This window comes from Chlorocebus sabaeus, chromosome 12 (genome assembly GCF_047675955.1).
Source record: "Chlorocebus sabaeus isolate Y175 chromosome 12, mChlSab1.0.hap1, whole genome shotgun sequence".
Taxonomy (NCBI): domain Eukaryota; kingdom Metazoa; phylum Chordata; class Mammalia; order Primates; family Cercopithecidae; genus Chlorocebus; species Chlorocebus sabaeus.
Genome location: NC_132915.1, coordinates 74,026,216 through 74,046,406, shown reverse-complemented (window position 1 = coordinate 74,046,406; position 20,191 = coordinate 74,026,216). Strand labels below are relative to the sequence as shown.

The 20,191-nt window shown below is 34.5% G+C and overlaps 1 protein-coding gene across 5 annotated transcripts in view; it reads right to left on the bottom strand.

Annotated features, from left to right (window-relative positions):
• Window positions 1–582: 582 nt before the first annotated feature.
• The window catches only part of SMC2 (structural maintenance of chromosomes 2), a 47,829-nt gene continuing 28,220 nt past the window's right edge, over window positions 583–20,191 (bottom strand). For all 5 annotated transcript variants that reach the window (XM_007968542.3, XM_007968540.3, XM_007968541.3 and 2 more), the window contains exons 17-25: window positions 18,454–18,578; window positions 16,699–16,892; window positions 15,037–15,180; window positions 14,360–14,554; window positions 11,962–12,162; window positions 9,695–9,811; window positions 7,216–7,376; window positions 3,655–3,802; window positions 583–2,963 (exon numbers count right to left, since the gene is read on the bottom strand). In XM_007968542.3, the coding sequence (XP_007966733.3) occupies window positions 2,787–2,963; window positions 3,655–3,802; window positions 7,216–7,376; window positions 9,695–9,811; window positions 11,962–12,162; window positions 14,360–14,554; window positions 15,037–15,180; window positions 16,699–16,892; window positions 18,454–18,578 (1,462 nt within the window). In that variant the 3' untranslated portion in view covers window positions 583–2,786. The remainder of the gene's footprint in view (window positions 2,964–3,654; window positions 3,803–7,215; window positions 7,377–9,694; window positions 9,812–11,961; window positions 12,163–14,359; window positions 14,555–15,036; window positions 15,181–16,698; window positions 16,893–18,453; window positions 18,579–20,191) is intronic.

Genomic DNA, 20,191 nt, shown 5'->3' with positions numbered 1-20,191 from the left:
TGTTTTAACTAGTATCTGGCTTTATCTTTGATATGTTCTGTATCTGCAGAGTTCAGGGGTTAATTACTTTGGCTAACTTCATCTACTAAGTCTGGGACCACTTTCTCCAGGTCCTCGTTTATCCCTTCTGAGATTTCTCCTTCACTTTCTGGAAGCTGTGGTTAGCCCAGATCCCATCTCTTAGTTCTCCAGACCAGAAAGACCCCAGGCTTTCCACTGCAGCCTTAGCTGTCCTACAGCTGCATCATGACTATAGCTGGTACTTAGGTCAAAAACATTAACCTTAGCTTGTGCCTATCTCTTCCGCCATATCTTATCTCCCATCCAAAATCTTTCTAGTTTTTCTTCAGTTTCCTGAACTCTCAGGTAGTTGTTTCTAGTATTTTGCCCAGGATCTATATTTATTATGTGAGGGAATGTTGGTCTTTAGATTACACCACCATACTGGAAGAGAAAATTTCCTGTCTTTGCTTTGCATTTGCCGTGAGCTCACATGAAATGCCAAAACTGCCACCTCCCCAATGAATCCTCTCTTCATATGGTTGAGGTTTTTCTTTAAGATAACATTCACATTGTACATACTGCTCATACAGGTACTTTTCTTAAATTTATTCTGTACAATAAATACAAATGTTCAAGCTGTCAGTGACATAGTATATCTTAGGTTCTGGAGACTGACAAGATTTGTACATGGGCCCTGACACTCCTAATTGTATTATCACCCTGAGCAAGTTTCCTAACTTTTCTGCTCAACTCAATTCCTCAGTTACACCATGCTGACAACAGTATTTACCTCACTAGGTTACTTTGAGGATTAAATATGACAATATATACAATGTGAAAAATGTAAAGAGCGAGCTTGGTGAATATTAGTTAACTCATATTATTGCAGATGTGTGAAACAAATGTCCCCAATCCCCTTAATGACTTCCCTCTAATGAAAAAAAAATTACAAAAATTTAATACATGTTTGAGGATTGTCAAAGATCAAGATTATACAAGACAAAAATCAGGAAAGCATACATGCAGAAAATTTTTAGCAGAGAAAAGGAAATGAGTACATAAGCCAAGATAGTCAACCTCCCAAATTATTTTTTAAACACTGGCTAAAACAGCAATGAAGTTCAACCTCCCAAATTATTTTTTAAACACTGGCTAAAACAGCAATGAAGTACCACTTAATAACTATTAAATCAGAAATATTAACAGCAAGTACTGACTAATTTGTATACTATGGTATACTTTAATGTTGACTGTGTGAATTGATAACTGTTTTGGCACAGTTTGTGATACATCTGAAAGGAAAACAAAAAAACTATTTGACATTAGACTTTTTGTAACTCAACATTTACAGCATTATTTCCTCTCCCCTCCACAGTGGACAGAACTAATTCCAGATTCAATCCTTTCCAATGTGTCCCATAATATCAATTACTGCATGTTTTCTGACATCTCATATGTATGTAGAATGAAGGGTGAGAAATGTCAAGCCCAGGGCCAGGAAGTACAGCCATATATCAGGGAAAGTATGATAATACTACTAAGGAAATAGACTAAAAAAATCAAGAAGAGATGTGGGGCCAAAATAACACATGGAAGATCAGATTACATCACATCAGAGCTTTTATGATTCAGTTTGGAGTCACTGCTCTACTGATGATGTACCTAAAGATACTAAAAACTGTAGACAGTATTCTCATGGTGTTTGCTAGTGTCATCTTTCAAGTTCTAAAGGAATTTCATCCCTTTGAACTGGAAAGCAGAAGACATAAATAATTATCCAACTTTTGAGTTATTTTGGTGGAACAGATGGATCGATTTATTTATATTTATATATATGTCAGATATAAATATATTTTATATATCAGATATATATCAGATATAAATATATACATTTTATATATATCTCAAATAGATATATCAAATATATATATATGTATCAGACTCAGGGAAAAATAAATTTGGTTTAGTCTACAGGCTCCTACATTCGTGTTTACCAATAGGCTGTTGATGACTGGATTATGAAAAGGCTGACAAAAATCTTGGAAAATATTAACAGACTTCAGATAAACTTGCAGCAGATAGTACCACGCAACACACTTTCTCCTAAGCTTTTATTTAAAAATACTTATAAAGCTTAAAAAAACAAAAACATTAAAGTCACAGAGACCAATTATTAAGCATATAGGAACATGATATTCATGTATCATTAAAATAAGAAATCTTTCAAGATCTGTTTTCTATCTCAGTCTAAATCAGGGGTCTGGAGTTGTGTCGTTAAAAAACTGGCCTCAAACAGCTCTGTGCATGCATAATAGCTTTATATGTGTTCCCATTGTTGGTCCAGTTACCTGATTGATAATTCTTCCTTACCTGAATGACTTTATTAGAATAGAAAACACATTAATATTGCCTTAGGAATTAAATCAATTAAACACTGATGATCAGCTACATTTATCATGTAATTTAATCTGCTTTTTTGTATATTAGCTTTTACATATGGAATTGGGTATCTCAGGATTCCTAATATATAAAAGACCTGTGTAAGAAAAAAACATTTGATGATATGCATAAAATCACAATCACAATAATTGGACCATAATTAGACTGGTTAAGAGATGAGGAATATATGCTCATTTGTAAGTGATAAGTGATTATATAAAGAGAAAATATGGGTTAAGTAACATAGTAACATTAATTTTTTTAAATCAACAAATTACTTATCCCAAGTCCTTAAAAGTTTATGTTTAAAAAAACAGGTCCAGATGAAGAAATAAACTTGTAGTTTAAACTTCCACATGTGCTCCTTTGGGTGGTTTTGCCTTGGATTTTGCTTCCTTTGAAATCTTTCCATTTTGACATTGAGTAAATCTGGCTACTGTAGAAACACCGTCCACAAACTTGGTTTTGAAAAGAACGTTTGCATTGTTGAACATACCTTCTTTTAGTGACACCACGATGAACTTAAGGAAAAAAGAAAAAAGTATAAAAAAACTTTTTGTGATATACTTGAAGTTTACTCCTTTATACTGGGGATAAGAATTGTTTGGAGATAATTTTGATTTTATATCTTTAGTTATATGAGGCACCTAAATAAATACTAGCTGTCCAAATTGTTTTAGAAGTCTCTTAACTATGAGTGGAGTCCCCAGAGTTGTACAATGCATAATTTATGCAAGCATATTTGGCAGCCCCAGGTCCTACAGTAACACTGTAATAGAAACAAACTGTTCTTAGCTTCAGAGGCTTTGTTCGACTTTTTAGCCATGAGAAATTAAATTCCCCCATCAAGTGTCACATGATTTTGTGATACCTGAGTTAAATATCCCTGAGACAGTTTTGATTGTACATCTTTATGGCAGCTAACTAGAGAAAACAATTGTATTAACCCTAAGTTAATTCTGTATTATGACTAAATTGGAATCTCCCTCATGCTACAACCAACATTTTTAATGCCTAGGTCTTTCTTCAAAAGGAGAGTGAACCTTTTTTCCTTCTATACCTATTTAAACATAAGTTTATTTAAACAAATATACAATACTTTAGTATTTATCAACCCTAAATAGCTTACTAACATTGGCTACTACTAAAGAATGGTTTTAGAAAAATAGTCTAATTAAACTATTACTGAGACTTTTTTTTTCTGGTTCTTACCTGAGAATGTGTGAAATGAGTACGCAGCATCTGTCCAATGTTTTGGGTATGAGAAAGATCCAAGGCTGCATCTACCTCATCAAGGATATAAATTGGAGCAGGTTTGAAGAGGAGCATTGACAGTATTAATGACAAGGCCACTAAAGACCTAAGAAAAGGTCAGTAGAAGAAAAACCATAAAAATTTGATTTTACCACTTATCAAAACACTGAAGCAAATATGTGATCTTATTATTGTGAAGAGAACAGATTTATCTGAACGGTAGTCATATAAAAAAAGAATCTTGAGTTTCAAACTTTAACACTTTTGTTGTATTAAAATATTTCTTTTATTTTAGCTTTCCATTTTTCCTCTTTTCAGAAGCAGCTATTTTCAGACAATTTTAATATTGCCATATTACGTTTGGCACCTACTCTTAAGATTATGTTAGTTTTAAAAGTTCTTTTTTTTTCCTTCCCCAGTTGGCTCGTTAGAGCCTAGGTAGCAGGTGAGTAAGGGCTATGGTCATTATTTAAGACAATAACTATTGTCTTGGTAACAGTAACTGGGTGAGATGTCATTTTTCAAACTTTCATAATCTACACACTTACATAAGTATGCATATATACACATAGACACATAATCTCTCTCTATATATTTTTGGTACCATGTGTGAATAAGTTGTATGGATGATGGCCCATTACTCTAAGTACATCACTGTCAAAAGTTCAAACAATTTTATGTAAAATTCATAGTTACACCTAATCTCAGGTTCCACAGCACTATTTTCAGTTCTCTTCTTGCTTACTGCAGCTCATTCTAATCCAGTATGAAGAATCATAATAATTATTATATTTTTTCCTTAAAAATAAATAATTCATAAAATATTTATAATTACTTAATATTAGACTGAACATTAGAGTAGCATTTGTAATATACTTATTCTGTAACTTCAAGTACATCTTGGCATATAGTACTAGGATAGCCAGCTTAATGCTTGCTGCATTCTTTTTTGTTTTTTTGAGAGTCTTGCTCTGTCATCCAGGATGAAGTGCAGCGGCACGATCTCGGTTCACTGCAAACTCTGCCTCCCAGGTTCAAGCAATTCTACTGCCACAGCGTCCCTAGTAGCTGAGATTACAGGTGCATACCACCATACCCAGATAATTTTTGTAGTTTTAGTAGAGACAGGATTTCACCATGCTGGCCAGGCTGGTCTCAAACTCCTGACCTCAAGTGATCCACCTGCCTTGGCCTCCCAAAGTGCTGGGATTATAGGCATGAGCCACCGTGCCCAGCCCAAGGCTTGCTGCATTCTAATAGGGCTATTTATTAATAAATACATAAATAAGTTGGGAAAAATGTGTGTACAAGTGGAGAAAAATTGCTAGCAAAAAAAAAAAAAAAAGAATAAAACAGTATCATCAAAATGAAATCACGGTGAGACTGTTTGTTAATCACCTCTATAAAAGGGAGCTAAAGTCATTCAGCCAACCTAAAATTATGTTTGTCTTTCTCTGTGATGAGTGCCTCAAGTATTGAGTTTTAAACCTAATCTTTAACCCTTCAGCATAGCAGAATTTTTTTTTTAAACTGTCATGCTGGATAGTGGTATATCTAAAAATAACTTTATAGCATCTTAATTACGGAAATAATTTATAGGTCCCAGTAAGAAAAGAAGCACACATTTTCTCTATTTTCCTCAAAACATTTTCTAGGGCTTTGGCAAATATAGCTAAAGATACTGGCAACTAAACTGTGGAATTCAATTTTTATGAACAGGCAGCAGGTGCTGTATTTTTTATTCTTATTTACAAATTTTATAAAAATATAAATAAAATATATTTCTACTCATAAAAATGATACAAGGGGTCGTAAGGAACATTAACAGGTGTCTATATTTTCTATGTACATAAAAAAAGGGTTACATGATGGTATTACAGGACACAGAAGAACAATTCAAGGCCTATGGATTATATACCATGTTGGAGAAAAAAACAATTACTAAATCAATCACTAATTTCAATTATGTGAATATTCGTTCACAACCTTCTTTTAGGAGGTTTTAATTAATTGGCTATCTGCAGGTAAGACATGAGGACATATGACCTTTTAGATTTCTATCACTATGCTGACTTTCTGAATCACTGTGTAAGGTTGTAAGAAACTTTCCTGAACTCCAAATCCATGTTATTTTCCAACACTCTTCCTTCCTTTATGTAGATCCAAGGTTCCATCTGGTATCATTTTCCTTTTGCCTGAGAACTTCCTTTAACCTGTAGTATGGTTCAGATGTTTTTGTCTGACAAGTATTCACATTGCCTTCAATTTGAAGAATATTTCTGTTAGATAAACAATTCTAGTTGACATGTTTTACTTTGAGCACTTTATGGATGTTCCAGACTTCTGGCTTACATATGTAGCATTTAACAAGAAATCTAAAGATATTTTTATTTTTGTTCACTAGCATATAATATTGTCTCTTTTCCTCTAGCTGATTTTAGGATTTTTCTCCTAATCACTGGTTTTCAGCAGTTTTATATATCTTTTGCTTTGTTATTTTGTATGTGTTTCTGTTTATCCTGCCTGAGCTTGACAGAACTCAAATCTGTGGGTTTACAGAATTCATCAAATCTGGAAAATATGGGGACATAATTTCTTCAAGTATTTTTCCATCCTCCCTATTCCTCTCCTTTTGGAACTCCAATTACTTGCACATTAGACAGCTTCCCTTAGGACACTGAAGCTGTTTTTTTTTTCCCCCTCCAGTTTTTTCTTTCTCAATGTAGCCTGAATAGATTCTGTTATATTGCTATGTCTTCAAATTTACTCATCTTTCTTTTACGGTATCTTATCTGCTGTTAACCTCATGCAGAAAACTTTTTTAAATCTCTTGAAGATCCACTTAATTCTTTTTAGTAGCTATTTATCTCATTATGTTCATGTTTTCTTGTAATTTTTGAAAATGATTAATGTAACTCTAACTTGTTTCCTACTTTCATCAACTGTCATTTCAGTCTGTGGTTATGTTGTTTAGTATCTCAATTTTTTTTTAACCTTCTTTAAAGAACACTGGCCTTTGTTCTGATAAACAAATAAGTAACAGTTTGATCCCTTCAAGAAATCTGTTCAGTTTCTTAGGATATGTGTAGATTAGGCTTCACTTCAGGGACAGAAGAGACCTAATACCAAGGTGTAGCACTCTAGGGCTTTGCAAAATTCTGTCTTTTTTAACTTAGTGAGACTACTGACCTCTGTTTGGGCACCTGAAGTCCAAAAACTGCCACTAGAGAGAAAGCCAGGGTGAACACAGGGCTCAGCATTTCTGTTTCATCTTGTCCTGGACTATTCATTTTTTAATATTTGAAAATACACTTTTAAAAAACATATTTTGTCAACTTTGTCGCCTATTTTAATCAAATGTTTTAACAAAAATGTTTAGTCATATATTAGGCTCCTTAAATTCTACATGCAAAGGTAGTTTACAAGCAAATTAAAACACAAATACAATTGTTAAGGTAATGAGATGATGAATTAAAGTAAGAAGAATGAAAATTATAATACAGCAAAGTGATTCCTCACCTCTGACCACCACTGAGTTCAGTTAGGTTTTCTTTCCACGTATTTCCTAAGGCAACCTTGAACTCCAGACCATCCAAAACAGTTTGACCCTCTGGTGGTGCAAGCATAGCATTAGCACCAGGCAAAAGAGTAGAAAAAATAGAGCCAAAGTCCGTGTTCACCTGGATTTAAAAAATAAAAGAGTTAAAACATCAGGATGCTTTCCAAGAAGAATCAATTGTTGATATATGTATATGCAACACAGCAGGTCTACTTTGTCTATTACTGTAACTCGGAGACTGACAAACTATGGTCCATGTGAAAAATATGGAGATGCTCATTCATTTACAAAGTGTCTATCAATCATTGCTAGTGATACAACGAAATCAGGTAGTTGCAACAGAGACTGGATGGGCTCCCAAGCAAAAAATATTTATTATCTGGGCCCTTTACAAAAATGAATTACTGAATCCTGCTCTAATTTCCAGGGGAACTAGAAGGCACACCTCTAACTCTACTCCAAAGTTTTGACACTTTTGTAGAACACATTGCAGGAATCCTCAAGATACACACAATTGTATCACATGAGGAAAAAAACACAAAATAGAAGCAAACACAAAACTTTTTGGAATAAAATATTCTTTTATAAAACTTTTCTTTTTCCTGTTGACTGATACAATAAGATGGGTCTAAAGGCCTAAGCAGATCAGTGTGAGGCCCAGGAGAAAAAGGGGCATGAAATCAAAGGACCAGATCTGTTAAAGGGTTCTTTTCTATATGCCTCATCTCCTGGCTGAAGAGGATAAGCTGTTGAGGGCCAGAAAATAGGATTAGATCCCAAGAGAAAAGAAAGCTGTTTGGCCTGCTCCTGTCTTGCCACAGAAGGAGACAGAGATTTAGGGCCAAAATCCTAGTTTGTAATAGGGTAATTTTTGTTCATATGCACTTGATTGATGATTTGGGAATCTGGCCATCTGTCTTCAAAGACATGACTAATATTCTTAGTTCAGCAGTCAAACTTGAAAGTCTCACACACACACACATACACATACACACACACATACACAAGGACTTGACAGCCAAGTTCTCTAGAGAAATCTCCAAATTCAAATGCAGATATACAATATTCAAATGTAAATATACTTTTTAATGAATATAATAACAAGAAAATCTCATAGACACAAGCAGTGCTCCTAAATATAGATTTACTAAGTAACACACATTTTACGAACAAGTACACAGCTGCTGAATAATAGTCTACAGAATGGAAGCAGGTTCTAAACCAAGTGGGGGAGAGGCAGCTCAGGACCAAGAGAGAGGAATGCTACAACACCTGAACATAACCAGGGACCTAATGTGAAACTTCCTCCAAAAGAGAACAGACATAGAAGAATACAGCCCTATGCTACACAGAAAATGAGTTACATTCATAGATTGACATAAAGATGACATAAAAGAGAATTCTGCAAGTCCAATGAGGCTATGAAGGAAACAAATCAAAAACAAAAGAAGCCTAGAATACTCTGGCTTTGTCACTTTGTCAATCAAGTATGCCTGAAGCCAGAAGGAAGAATATAATGCTGATAACAGTACCTACTTCATTAGGCTATTGTGAAGATTAGATAAGAAAATTAATTTGAGAATAGTGACTGGCATATAATAAGTGACTGAATAAATGCTACTGGCTTTGGAAGAACCTTGGAAATTTGGGAAAAGCAGGATATGTTTACACAATAGATTCTGATTTGTACTAAGTCCAGGAACCCTGGTGGGAAAAAAGAAAACAAAAACTTCTCAGATCCAGTGTTAAATCGACACGCTGTACAACAATAATAGGGTCAGTCTTTTGCTTTCATTTTTAAGAGAAAAATAGTACAGGGAATAGAGCACTGAAAATAAGTCTTAGAAAAGAAAAAAACAAGGTGACTAAAAGGGATAATTGTGTTGCATTACTGAAGATAGAATTCCTACAGAATTACAAAGAGAAAAAGAGGCAAGGTGCCCCATTAAAACCCAGAAGGCACAGGTTTGCTAAACTACCAAACAGCACAGTAACTCTATGTTTGGCATCTTTGAAGTAAGAGTCTTCTGTGACAGTAAAAATGGAAAAACTTCCACATGAGAGGTTAAGGGATTATCCTACAGCAGACAGATACATGAAGTCAGGGAAGTAGAAGTAACAGTAAAGAAGTCTGACATCTGCCAAAGTTGTCATAAAACAAAATGGAATTGGGATTTTGTTGAGTAAGCGTCCTATAAAAGAGGCTTGTTTACTGTCCAATTCTTAAGGAGGACAAGAATGCCAGGATCTGGTAATAGTCAAGTCTGAAAAGAAAAAATGCATTTAAAAGTCTGAGGTTTTAATTAAAGCGTGAATATGTGCCTCATTCAAACACAGATCGCCATTTCAAATTTCTCAGAGTATAAATCCACTGATAATATTTTTTTCATCCTTGCCACCTCATATAAAACAAAACATAATACTCTGGGGTTAAAATACCTTTTGCCATGCAATATTTAGGGCTTGGTTTTTCTTCTGGTCTAGGTCTTCTATAGTTGTAAGAATTTTGGATTTGTCATTTTCTACAATTCTCTTCTTCTTCATCAAGTCATTATACTGTGAGATAAAAAACATGGTTAACTGGGAAAATATAAAATCTCTTCTATATTCCAGAATTCAGTCAGAAACAAACAGGTTTTGTTATTTTGACATATAACGCATACATTCCTATTTACCAAAAAGATATAATGTACTAAGAATGATATATACTCTTATAAGTATATACTATACATGTACTATATGATGTGTGTATATACATACTCTTAACAAAATTAGGAATAAAATCATCCATATGTATATAACAAAATTAAATTGCTAGAAGAATTTATAAGACAAGTCCTTAAAATATTTTGACTCCACTAATATTCCCTTATCTCCTTAGCAGCCAAGGCAAAAAAAAAAAAAAAAAAAAAGTGTTATATATAAACTTAAATAAAAGTAGCCCTGAAAGCTCTCCTCTTAACGTCAGCCTTAGCAGCGACATGAATAAAATTTTGATCCTTCACCATGATGTATAGGTCCCACATAAATTGGACCTTATTATTAATTTTTAAAAATTTTACTTTAAGTTCTGGGATACATGTGCAGAATGTACAGGTTTGTTACATAGGTATACATGTGCCATGGTGGTTTGCTGCACCCATCAACCGGATTTTAAGCCTGTATGCATCACGATAAAGGGAATTGGACCTTATTTATCCCTTGACTTTATGGCATTAAACTCCTCCCCAGGTTCTGGCCATATGGTCTTTTACAGCTCCTTTGAACATAATAAACTCACTATTGTCTTATGGCCCCTGCACTGCTCTCCCTTCCTGGAATATTCTTTTTTCTGATATAATGGTTGCCTGAAATTTCAGCTTAAATATCATCACTTTAAGAGTAGTATTCCTTTGAGCAAGGCTGTAGAGAGATAATCATACCATCAACAGCAGTGGGACTTCCTAAAACTCTTCCTTACTCATTTCTCCTCAAAGCCCTGCATTTCACATTCACCTTTAACAACTCTAGCCAGTCCTGATGTCTTCCCTGCTGTCCCTCTTTACAGCCACGCTCCCCAAACCTCCTCTCACCTCCTCTCTATGTTTTTATCTTATTTTTTCATGAAAATCCATATAATTGCTTACGTAGATGGATATAAAACACAAGAAAAAAAAGGCCATCTGCTGATCAACAATACAGGCTTCTCCTCTGGTAACAGGATGGGAGTTGATAAATTCTTTTGAAAAAAATATTAGACTCAGGTCTCCTCTAACAGAAGTGAACAAGTTTCATCATGTTATGCCGATCAAATTCAGACCAAAGTTTTCCTTCTATAAATATGCCACATATATGCAAAGCTTTAATGTAGAAATGAAAACCAGCAGGAGCATTTTATAGAGAGATCACAACACCTGCATGATTCATCTGTTTGGTATCTAACATAATCTAGACTCTCAGTGCATATTCATGCCAATAACAGTTTAAAAAAAAAGTTATGGTAAAATTTCTTAAGTAATTGTGCTATTATCAGTGTTGCAGATTTCTCATGAATTTTACTCTATGATTTGCAAATTCAAACAGAATTTTGCAGAATTAAGGAAGGTATGGGGCATTAATATAAAATTTAAGATAGCCATTTCTTATGGCTATCTTAAGAGTAGGGAATGCTTCCCCCACTGGGTTTTTCTAGTGATAGGTCCTCCCAAGTTCATCACTAAATGACAGTAAACTCCCTTCCCAGACTCAAAGTTTTGTCAGGTTAGGGGAGATGGATAACTTTATTGAGTAATTAAGAGCATTAAAACTGAGAAGAGGTTGCAGGATTTACAGATTAGTGAAACAGTATTTATGTATATAATGGCTTTAGTCATTACTTATATAATAGTTTCAGTATACAGTAGAGTCAAGAGAATGACAGCGCAGCATACCCTATTCAAGGCTTTTCAATGCAAATGAAAGAAATGACAGAAATGTGAGGAATTATGTTTGACAAAGAACAAAAGCCGGTGGAAAAGTCATTCCAGGTGTAACAGAATGTAAAAACCACTAATGACGCACAAGAGTAATAAGAAAAAAATGACGAAAAGAGAAAAAGGAAAGCAGAAAGAAAAGCATCAAAGACATCTGCAAAAGGTTAACTCTAATAACTCCATCAGGGGTCATACAGAGCTATCAATGCTGGTCATGTTCTAATGTGGCCAGATATTCATAGGAAATTGACTTACCCGCTCTTCAGCTTCTGTCAATACATTCATAGCTCTCATATTGACATTTCTTCCTAGTTTCTCCTTCATTTCTTGCAACTTCTGAAGTCTCTGACCAGCTTCTTTAGGGTTGTTAGTTTTGAAATCATAGGCACTATTGGGTTGGCCAAAGAGGTGTCTCTCTGCATTAATCCAGTCATAATCTTTCAACATTTTGGATACCTAGCCACATATAAAAATAGATGGAGATCTATAAATGTTTACAAACCAATATGTAAAAGCCAGTTTCTTAAATATTTAATACTTTTTAATCAAATACTGAAGAGGAAAAAACCTTCAATGACTGATTTTTTTGTTTATTTGTTTGAGATGGAGTTTCGCTCTTGTTGCCCAGACTGGAGTGCAATGGGCAATCTCGGCTCACTACAACTTTGCAACCTCTGCCTCCCAAGTTCAAGTGATTCTCCTGCCTCCGCCTTCCGAGTGGCTGAGATTACAGGTATGCGCCACCATGCCCAGCTAATTTTGTATTTTTAGTAGAGATGGGGTTTCTCCATTTTGGTCAGGCTGGTCTTGAACTCCCGACCTCAGGTGATCCACCCAACTCGGCCTCCCAAAGTGCTGGGATTACAGGCGTGAGCCACCATGCCTGGGCGACTCGTTTTTAAAAATGAGTTTCATTACCGACAAGAATAAAGATGAATATTCTTATGCGGAGCGCCGACTACAAAAACAAGACAGTGCATAGCAAAAGATCTTCCTATTACTTTGGCATTAGAAGAGCCAACTCAGAGAAATTTTTACAAAGTGTACACAAAGCACCTCCATTAGAATGAAATGGAAGTCAGATAGAACTCCTTTAGAATTTACTAAATTCTATCTATTGCTTCAAAAAACAACTTGTAATAAGTTAAAATTCCTTTAATACTTAAGTCATAGATTTGGTAAAATCATGGAAGCCTAATGCTGACTGAGACCTAATGATTTTTCTCTCAGAACTATATTCTAAGAAACTGCCCTAAACATTGACTCTATCCCTGCTCCCACCCCTCTGAAAAAGGCACAATATAATACTTCATGTAATATAACTGATTATACAGTTCAAATTATAGTGCTTAAAGAAGACTTTCTTCTACTAGAATTATGATTCATTCTCACTGGCAGAATCCAATCCTTGTTAATTTGTTGACCTGTATTAATTCCATGGATATGGTCTCAAATGTAGGCCCCGAAGTAGAATTATCATTTCAAGTCTATCTTCCTCTTGACCTGTAAACTCTTTGAAAGCATTCTATATTATTCATTCTGTATATGTGTTGCTCATCCTTATATTGCCAGTGCCTGGCACAGGATCTGATACTAGTAGGTATGTATAAATCTCTGATAAACTATGTTTTTCAAAGAATCATTGACTTCTTAGCAGACCCACTTGCAAGTCCCTCCTTTTACTCTTTCAATTGTAAATAAAATCTCCTAGCAACCCCAGTACTAGCATTTTCAGTTACCAAAAAACTATTAGCAGTAACATTGCCATTGGTAATATTTCAGTCAGTTCACTATCACTAAGCTAATGGGAAATCAATAGTAATAAAGTGGGAGATTATAATGTAGCCATAAAAAATGTTTTTTAAACCAAGTTCCACAGTTCTTTCAGAAGAGGGGAAGATTGTTTTGTATGTTCTTGATCTTTCTGAAGTTAAAGTTCATGTATTTTTAGGATGCTTAAAAAAATAGTATCCTGGACATTAAAAAGGTGCCAAATTGTTACACACTCATAAGAAAACATGCTGGATGAATTATTAACACCATGTGAATGCAGCTTCTCAACCAAGCAATGAATTTCTGCAAAAGCATGTGTTCTCTTTAAAGCACTGAAGTAAAGGCGCTGTGACACATGAAAGAAGGAAACTGTGGGGTAACCTCAAAAACATAGCTGCTTGGCAAAACATCAGATTTTTATAAAGTGGCAAATACTGACAGCAGTGACACTCATAAAGATATGTGGAAGCCAATTCAGTCCTTTTTTTAGGTTACCTGTATATATAGTTCTATGAGTTCTTTAAATTCAATTTGAAATAAGGTAGAGAATACACATCATTATTACTAGCACATCAGTAATTAGTTCTATCAACATTTGGAGGTAAAAAGTTATTTCCATGAGACACCACTAAACATTTGGTAACTACATCTTGTAGATGGGAACAAATATCTAAAATTAAATCTAAAAATAAAACATTTGTGCAATTTGTTGAAAATTAGCATTGTTGAAAAGCAGTTAATAGCTGCAAGCTCAAATTTACGTCAGACTGTAATTTTGCCATTTATATTTATAGATTTCTCCATCAAGCAGTTTTCTAAAATTTTTCAAGAGCTCAGTAACAAAAATTTGATTAAGTATAAAAAGTGAACACAAACGTACCTTTCCAGCACCATCTTCAGCCTCCCGTTTATGTTTGCTGATGTTGTGGTCTAATTCCTTAATTTTAAGCTGAGAATCATTGTTTTGCTCCTTGTGTTTTGCCACTTCTGCATATTTAGCTTTAATTACAGTGTCTTGGGCTGTTATTACCTCTTTTTGCTTGGTCACTTCTTCTTGAGCTTTATTTACTGACTCCTAAAACAAAAAATAAAAGAAAATATGTGGTGAGGTAACATGTAAATAATTTTAATTTACTAAACAATTATCTGACAGATCCCTGGGCAAGATGTCAATGTGATTGCAGGCAGAGAGAAGATCACCTAACCGTCTATTTTATATCACCATTGAAAGGACTAATGAATTTATACACAGAAGAAAACTTGGATTACCCCTAGAAAAAGGGTTGGGGTACAATGCTCATGCTGCAAATGAGAACGTTTCTGCTGGATGTAATGTAGATGGAATCAATTGGGTGAGGAAGAAGAGAGACTGCTAGAAGCTGACTGACCTATGAGATCCCCCAACTGGCAATTCTGGATGAGTAAAAGCTATTTGTGCCTCATTCTCTCATGACAATGAGTGAAAAGACTGAGAACACCAAAGTCAAACATCTTAAGCTAATGTTTCATAAAAAGATTATCATTTTCACCTTCTCCAATTTGATAAATAAATCCTACCTTATTTTTAGCCACCTCAGCTGCCATTACTTCAATCTGACTTTCATAGGATTTGATAGCTTCATTTACAGCTTCAAGCTGTTGTTTGTAAGATGTATGCTCTCTCTTGAGCTCTTCCAGTTCCAGAGTGATAGCTTCAACTTCCTGTAAAAAACACAGTATTCGGGTATTCACATAGGTGATTAACTACTCAAAAACAAGTATGTACAGGAAAATTAAATAAACAATAATCTCATGCAAGTAAGACCCACAGCTTTGTTACCACTCAGCTACCAAAAGTACAGGTTAAGCTGCTTCCCCAGAAAAAGGAAGTTTATTTTCTCATATTAAAAAAAAGTGTAATTTGTATAGGCTGAAAGAACTCTGCATAAATTATATCCTTTATCATTTATTCCTACAGGGAAAACAATATAATATTCTACATAACAGATGAATTAGTGGAAGTAAAGTTTAAAAACAAAGCTGTTCAATGTGTAAAAAGTTTCTCAATATTATTCTTTCCCACTGTAGCCTTCATTTCATTAGAAGAGCAGTCCCCAACCTTTTTGGCACCAAGGACCAGATTTGTGGAAGATGATTTTTCCATACGGTGGGGGCAGGGAGAGAGTATGGTTTCGGGATAAAACCACCCTATCTCAGATCATCAGGCAATAGATTCTCATAAGGAATATGAAACCTAGATCCCTTGAATGCACAGTTCACAAAAGGGTCTGCAATCCTATGAAAATCTAATACCACTGCTGATCTGACAGGAGGAGGTGGAGCTCAGGCAGTAATCCTCATTTGCTTGCCATACACCTCCTGTGTTACTGGTCTGTGGTCTGGGGGTTGGGGACCCCTGCATTAGAAAATACTTTGCACAGCTATTTAATGATGAGAGTCTTAGAGTGGGCTTAAAAAAAAATGTGAGGGAAATATATTTAGGTGAAATCACATAAAAGTGATTAAAAACCTAGGTTCAAATTCCAGCTTTGATATTAGCTAAAAGATATAATAAAGTATCATCAGTTTACAACTGAATGACACCTTGTAAATATAACATGCTTTGTCTTCCATGATGTTCTCACAGGGCACATTCATTTAGGTGCTTACCAAATTAAAATGTCAACTTGCTGAATCTCTGATATGACATCCACAGTATCAAATAATCCACTCCTGAAGAAAGGCCATCCGCTCTTGAAGGAAGCATTTACCAATGGTCAACTTTGGCCTTTCCTTAAAATTAGCATCCCCTACACACAACTATGAAATACTAGATTGCAGTGTTTTCAGAGAAAAATACAGATTAAATATCCCTTATCAAAATGTGTAGGACCAGAAGTGTTTCAGACTTCAGATTTTTTTTTTTTTTTTTTTTTGGATTTTGGAATATTTGGGTTATACTGACTGAGTATCCCAAATCAAATTTGCTCCAGTGAACATTTCCTTTGAGCCTCAGATCAACACTCAAAAAGTTTCTAACTCTGCGGTATTTTGGATTTGAGATGCTCATCCTGTATATTCCTTTGACTTGTAAGAAGCATAATTTGCTTCCAAAGAACACTGCTCCTTTTTAGATTTTGAGATCAGTTCTGATGACTAAGGTCAACCAACGATGCTCTACCACCTTCAGCTCTATGCTGACTTTAAAAGGTTGGTTCAGTTTCAAAAAGAAGTTATTACCTGTTGTTTTTCTTTCATCTTCTTGCTAGATGCATCTGCCTTTGTTTTGGCACAATCCAGTTTTTTCTGAGCATCCTTCAGTTCTCGCTCTCTCTCAGCTTCTGCATTTTTCATTTTATTTTCCAATACTTCATATTTTTCTTCGGCTTTTCTTTGGATTTCTTCAGTGTTTTTCAAAATCTCCTCACTTTCCTCTGCATCACAAAGTAGGCAAATGTTGCTAAATTAAGTTATAGGTAAAGATTTACAAATTCAACTTTTAATAGAAGAAATGGTTTAGAAAATTACAGGCTACAATTTAAGAAAATTATCCCAATGATATTCTAGAAATGGTATAATGAAACACAGATCCTACCTAAAAGTCATATTTGAATTATCTAAAAATCTGTAATGAAATCATTTCTTCTGCTATGAAATTGAACTTCACCTACAACTATTCTTTTACAAAGGTATTGAAGCAACCTATTTTAAAAAAAAAAAAAAACACGGATCATATTTTTAACGCAACTGTATGCTTCCTAAAACCAGAACAGTATAACTATAGTATTTTTCCTGTAGTTGCTAGAAAGTGTATAATTTCATAAACAAGCTTACTTTATGTTCTTTGCCTATTTTATACATATTCAGGGAACTTCTCATTAAAGTTGACAAATAATGTGACAGTAGGATACAGCAAAGGAAAAACATCCCCAAATTTGTGAAAGAAAAAAATAAGGCCAGGTGTGGTAGTTCACGCCTGTGTAATCCCAGCACTTTGGGAGGCCAAGGAGGGCAGATCATGAGGTCAAGAGATCAAGACCATCCTGACCCACATGGTGAAACCTCATCTCTACTAAAAATACAAAAATTAACTGGGTGAGGTGCTGCACGCCTGTAGTCCCTGCAACTCAGGAGGCTGAGGAAGGTGCTTGAACCCGGGAGGCAGAGGTTGCAGTGCGCTGAGATCGCGCCACTGCACTCCAGCCTGGGGACACAGAGGACTCCATCTCAAAATAAATAAATAAATAAATAAATAAAAAAGCAATACTGAATGAACACGTGTTGCTGTAACAACCGAAGTATACTGTTAGTGTTGGAACCCAGGTGCAAATAACCTTAGAAGTCGTTACCGCACAATTTCTTACGCTACTTTTCATTGCGGAAAATACTATTAAAATATTAGTGGAGATAAAAACTTTTGTATAACAAAAATATTATGAACACAAAATTAAAAGACCAGCACATAGCCAAAAAAGACAGTAAAAGGATATTTGCAATGCACATAACCTACAAGAAAATCGGACTCTTAAGAATGAGAACAGTGGGAAAAAAACCATGAGCAACCCATGGGCAAAAGAAATAAATAGAAAATTTACAGAAGTATAAACCCAAAGGTCCAATGAACATACAAAAAAGATCCCAAATTCCAACAGAAATTAGGGAAATGCAAATTAAATGCTAATGCATGCTATCTTTTCACAACCAACAGATTTGGAAAATTTTAAAAGTCTGGAGAAGAAAAAGAACTTGGAGAAATGAAAACTTTCATATGCCACTGGTGGAAATGAACATTGGGAAAAATGAACAGACCTTTGACAATATATAATAAAGATGAAAATAACCATACCCTAAGACCTAGAAATCCCATACTTGGATTTTCCCTAAATAAACTTTATCATATGTATCTTAAACATAGCACAGGTAGAGAAGATACCTAAGGTAAGGTAACAGATATGAATAAAACCAGAGATTAAGCATGGGCTGTTTTCATCTTACCAATGGTTTTTTTAAGGGCATCTAATTCTTCCTGTTGCTTGTGATATGAGCTTTGCTGGAGCTTGGTTTGTAATAAATCTGCCTCTTCAGTTTTCATCTCCCACTGCTGTTTTAGTTGGCGATACCTTACAAAAACAGAAACACGTAAGAAATGACTGTAATTTCTCTGGTATTTGAGAAATACATTCAAACTTCAGATTCTTACCTAAAATAAACTCATATACATTATAAACCATATAAGATGCTACTGGTTACAGGAATAATTTTGATGACTTTCAAGTTTCTGAGGCACCAATTAATTCAAATTTAGATATGGTCATTGAAGGTAAATAACTCTAAATGACTAAAATCCACAATAACTATTTACACTAGAAATATTTAACAGCTAGCTTTCCTTAAAAATAATCCCTCTTGCTAACTAAAAAGGAAAAAAAAAAAAAAATACTCACCACAAAAAATGATTGATTATAACAATTACATAAAATTTCAAAAATTTAGTTATCTATTAACCTCATTTTCAAATGTTACTAATAATGTTCCCTACTTTTAGTGTAAGAAAAATAGTTTTGAACTTAGTTGTTTTAAAATGCACCTTCTTGAAAACTTTGTAATTCAATCCCAATTCTGGCTGCTTAGTCATTTCTTTGAAAAGTATTTAGCTAATTCAGTTGCAGTGAAATTTCAAGTTAATATAAATTCACAAAGTACCTTGTCACTAGAAATTCATGAGGTTTGAGGGAAAAAAACACAAAACTTATCAAATATAAATACTACCTTGAGTATTCCTGCCTGAAGCTATGCTTGACAGTACTTAATAATTTTAACTTCAAGTTAATTTAAAAACGTGGAGTACAGAAATATTTGTTTAAAAGATGTTACTTTCCTGATATGGTGTGAAACAATGGCTTTAGCTGATCCTTCCACCATTCTCATTTTTTTCAAAATCTATTTTCCTTCCTTGACCTCAGTGACACAATTAGGAAAGAATTCAATTCTGCAGAACAAATGATCCAATACTACTGAACAAAATTAACAGTTCTAAGCCAAATGTAACTAACTACAAACTCATTACCTTGTTAGAGCTTTCACATATCACAGAAAAAATCTGTTTTACTCTTCTCACAGAAAATAATTCATTTACTCTATGGTTAATTTATATTCATGAAGGTAAAATGCAGGCCTTTACATGTATGTGATGCTTGAAAGTAAACAGGATAGAACACTTGAGGCCAGGAGTTCGAGACCAACCTGGCCAACATGGTGAAACTCCTTCTCTACTAAAAATACAAAAATTAGCCAGTGTGGTGGCACGCGCCTGTAATCGCAGCTACTTGGGAGGCTGAGGCAGAGGTTGCAGTGAGCTGAGATCGGGCCACTGCACTCCAGCCTGGGTGATAGAGTGAGACTCCATCTCACACACAAAAGAAAGAAAACAGAAAAACTTTGATTCAATTTGTATCTTTGAATGGTCATCCTGACTATGAAAATCTTGTCCATATTTAGCATCCTCAAAAGTCTTGGTGCCAATCTAAGCTTTCATAACTACAGAATTTGAATGCTAAAAACGTACCCAAAAATAATCATTTCAACATTTAGATTTTTTAAATTGTAAACTGTATTCAGTATTGCGAATTCTGAATAAAATCTTTTTAAATCAGTCCCTATTTGTCATCTTCAGAAATACTGGAAAAAATTACAATTAAACTTTAAAAAAAAATTTTTTTTTTGAGACAGGGTC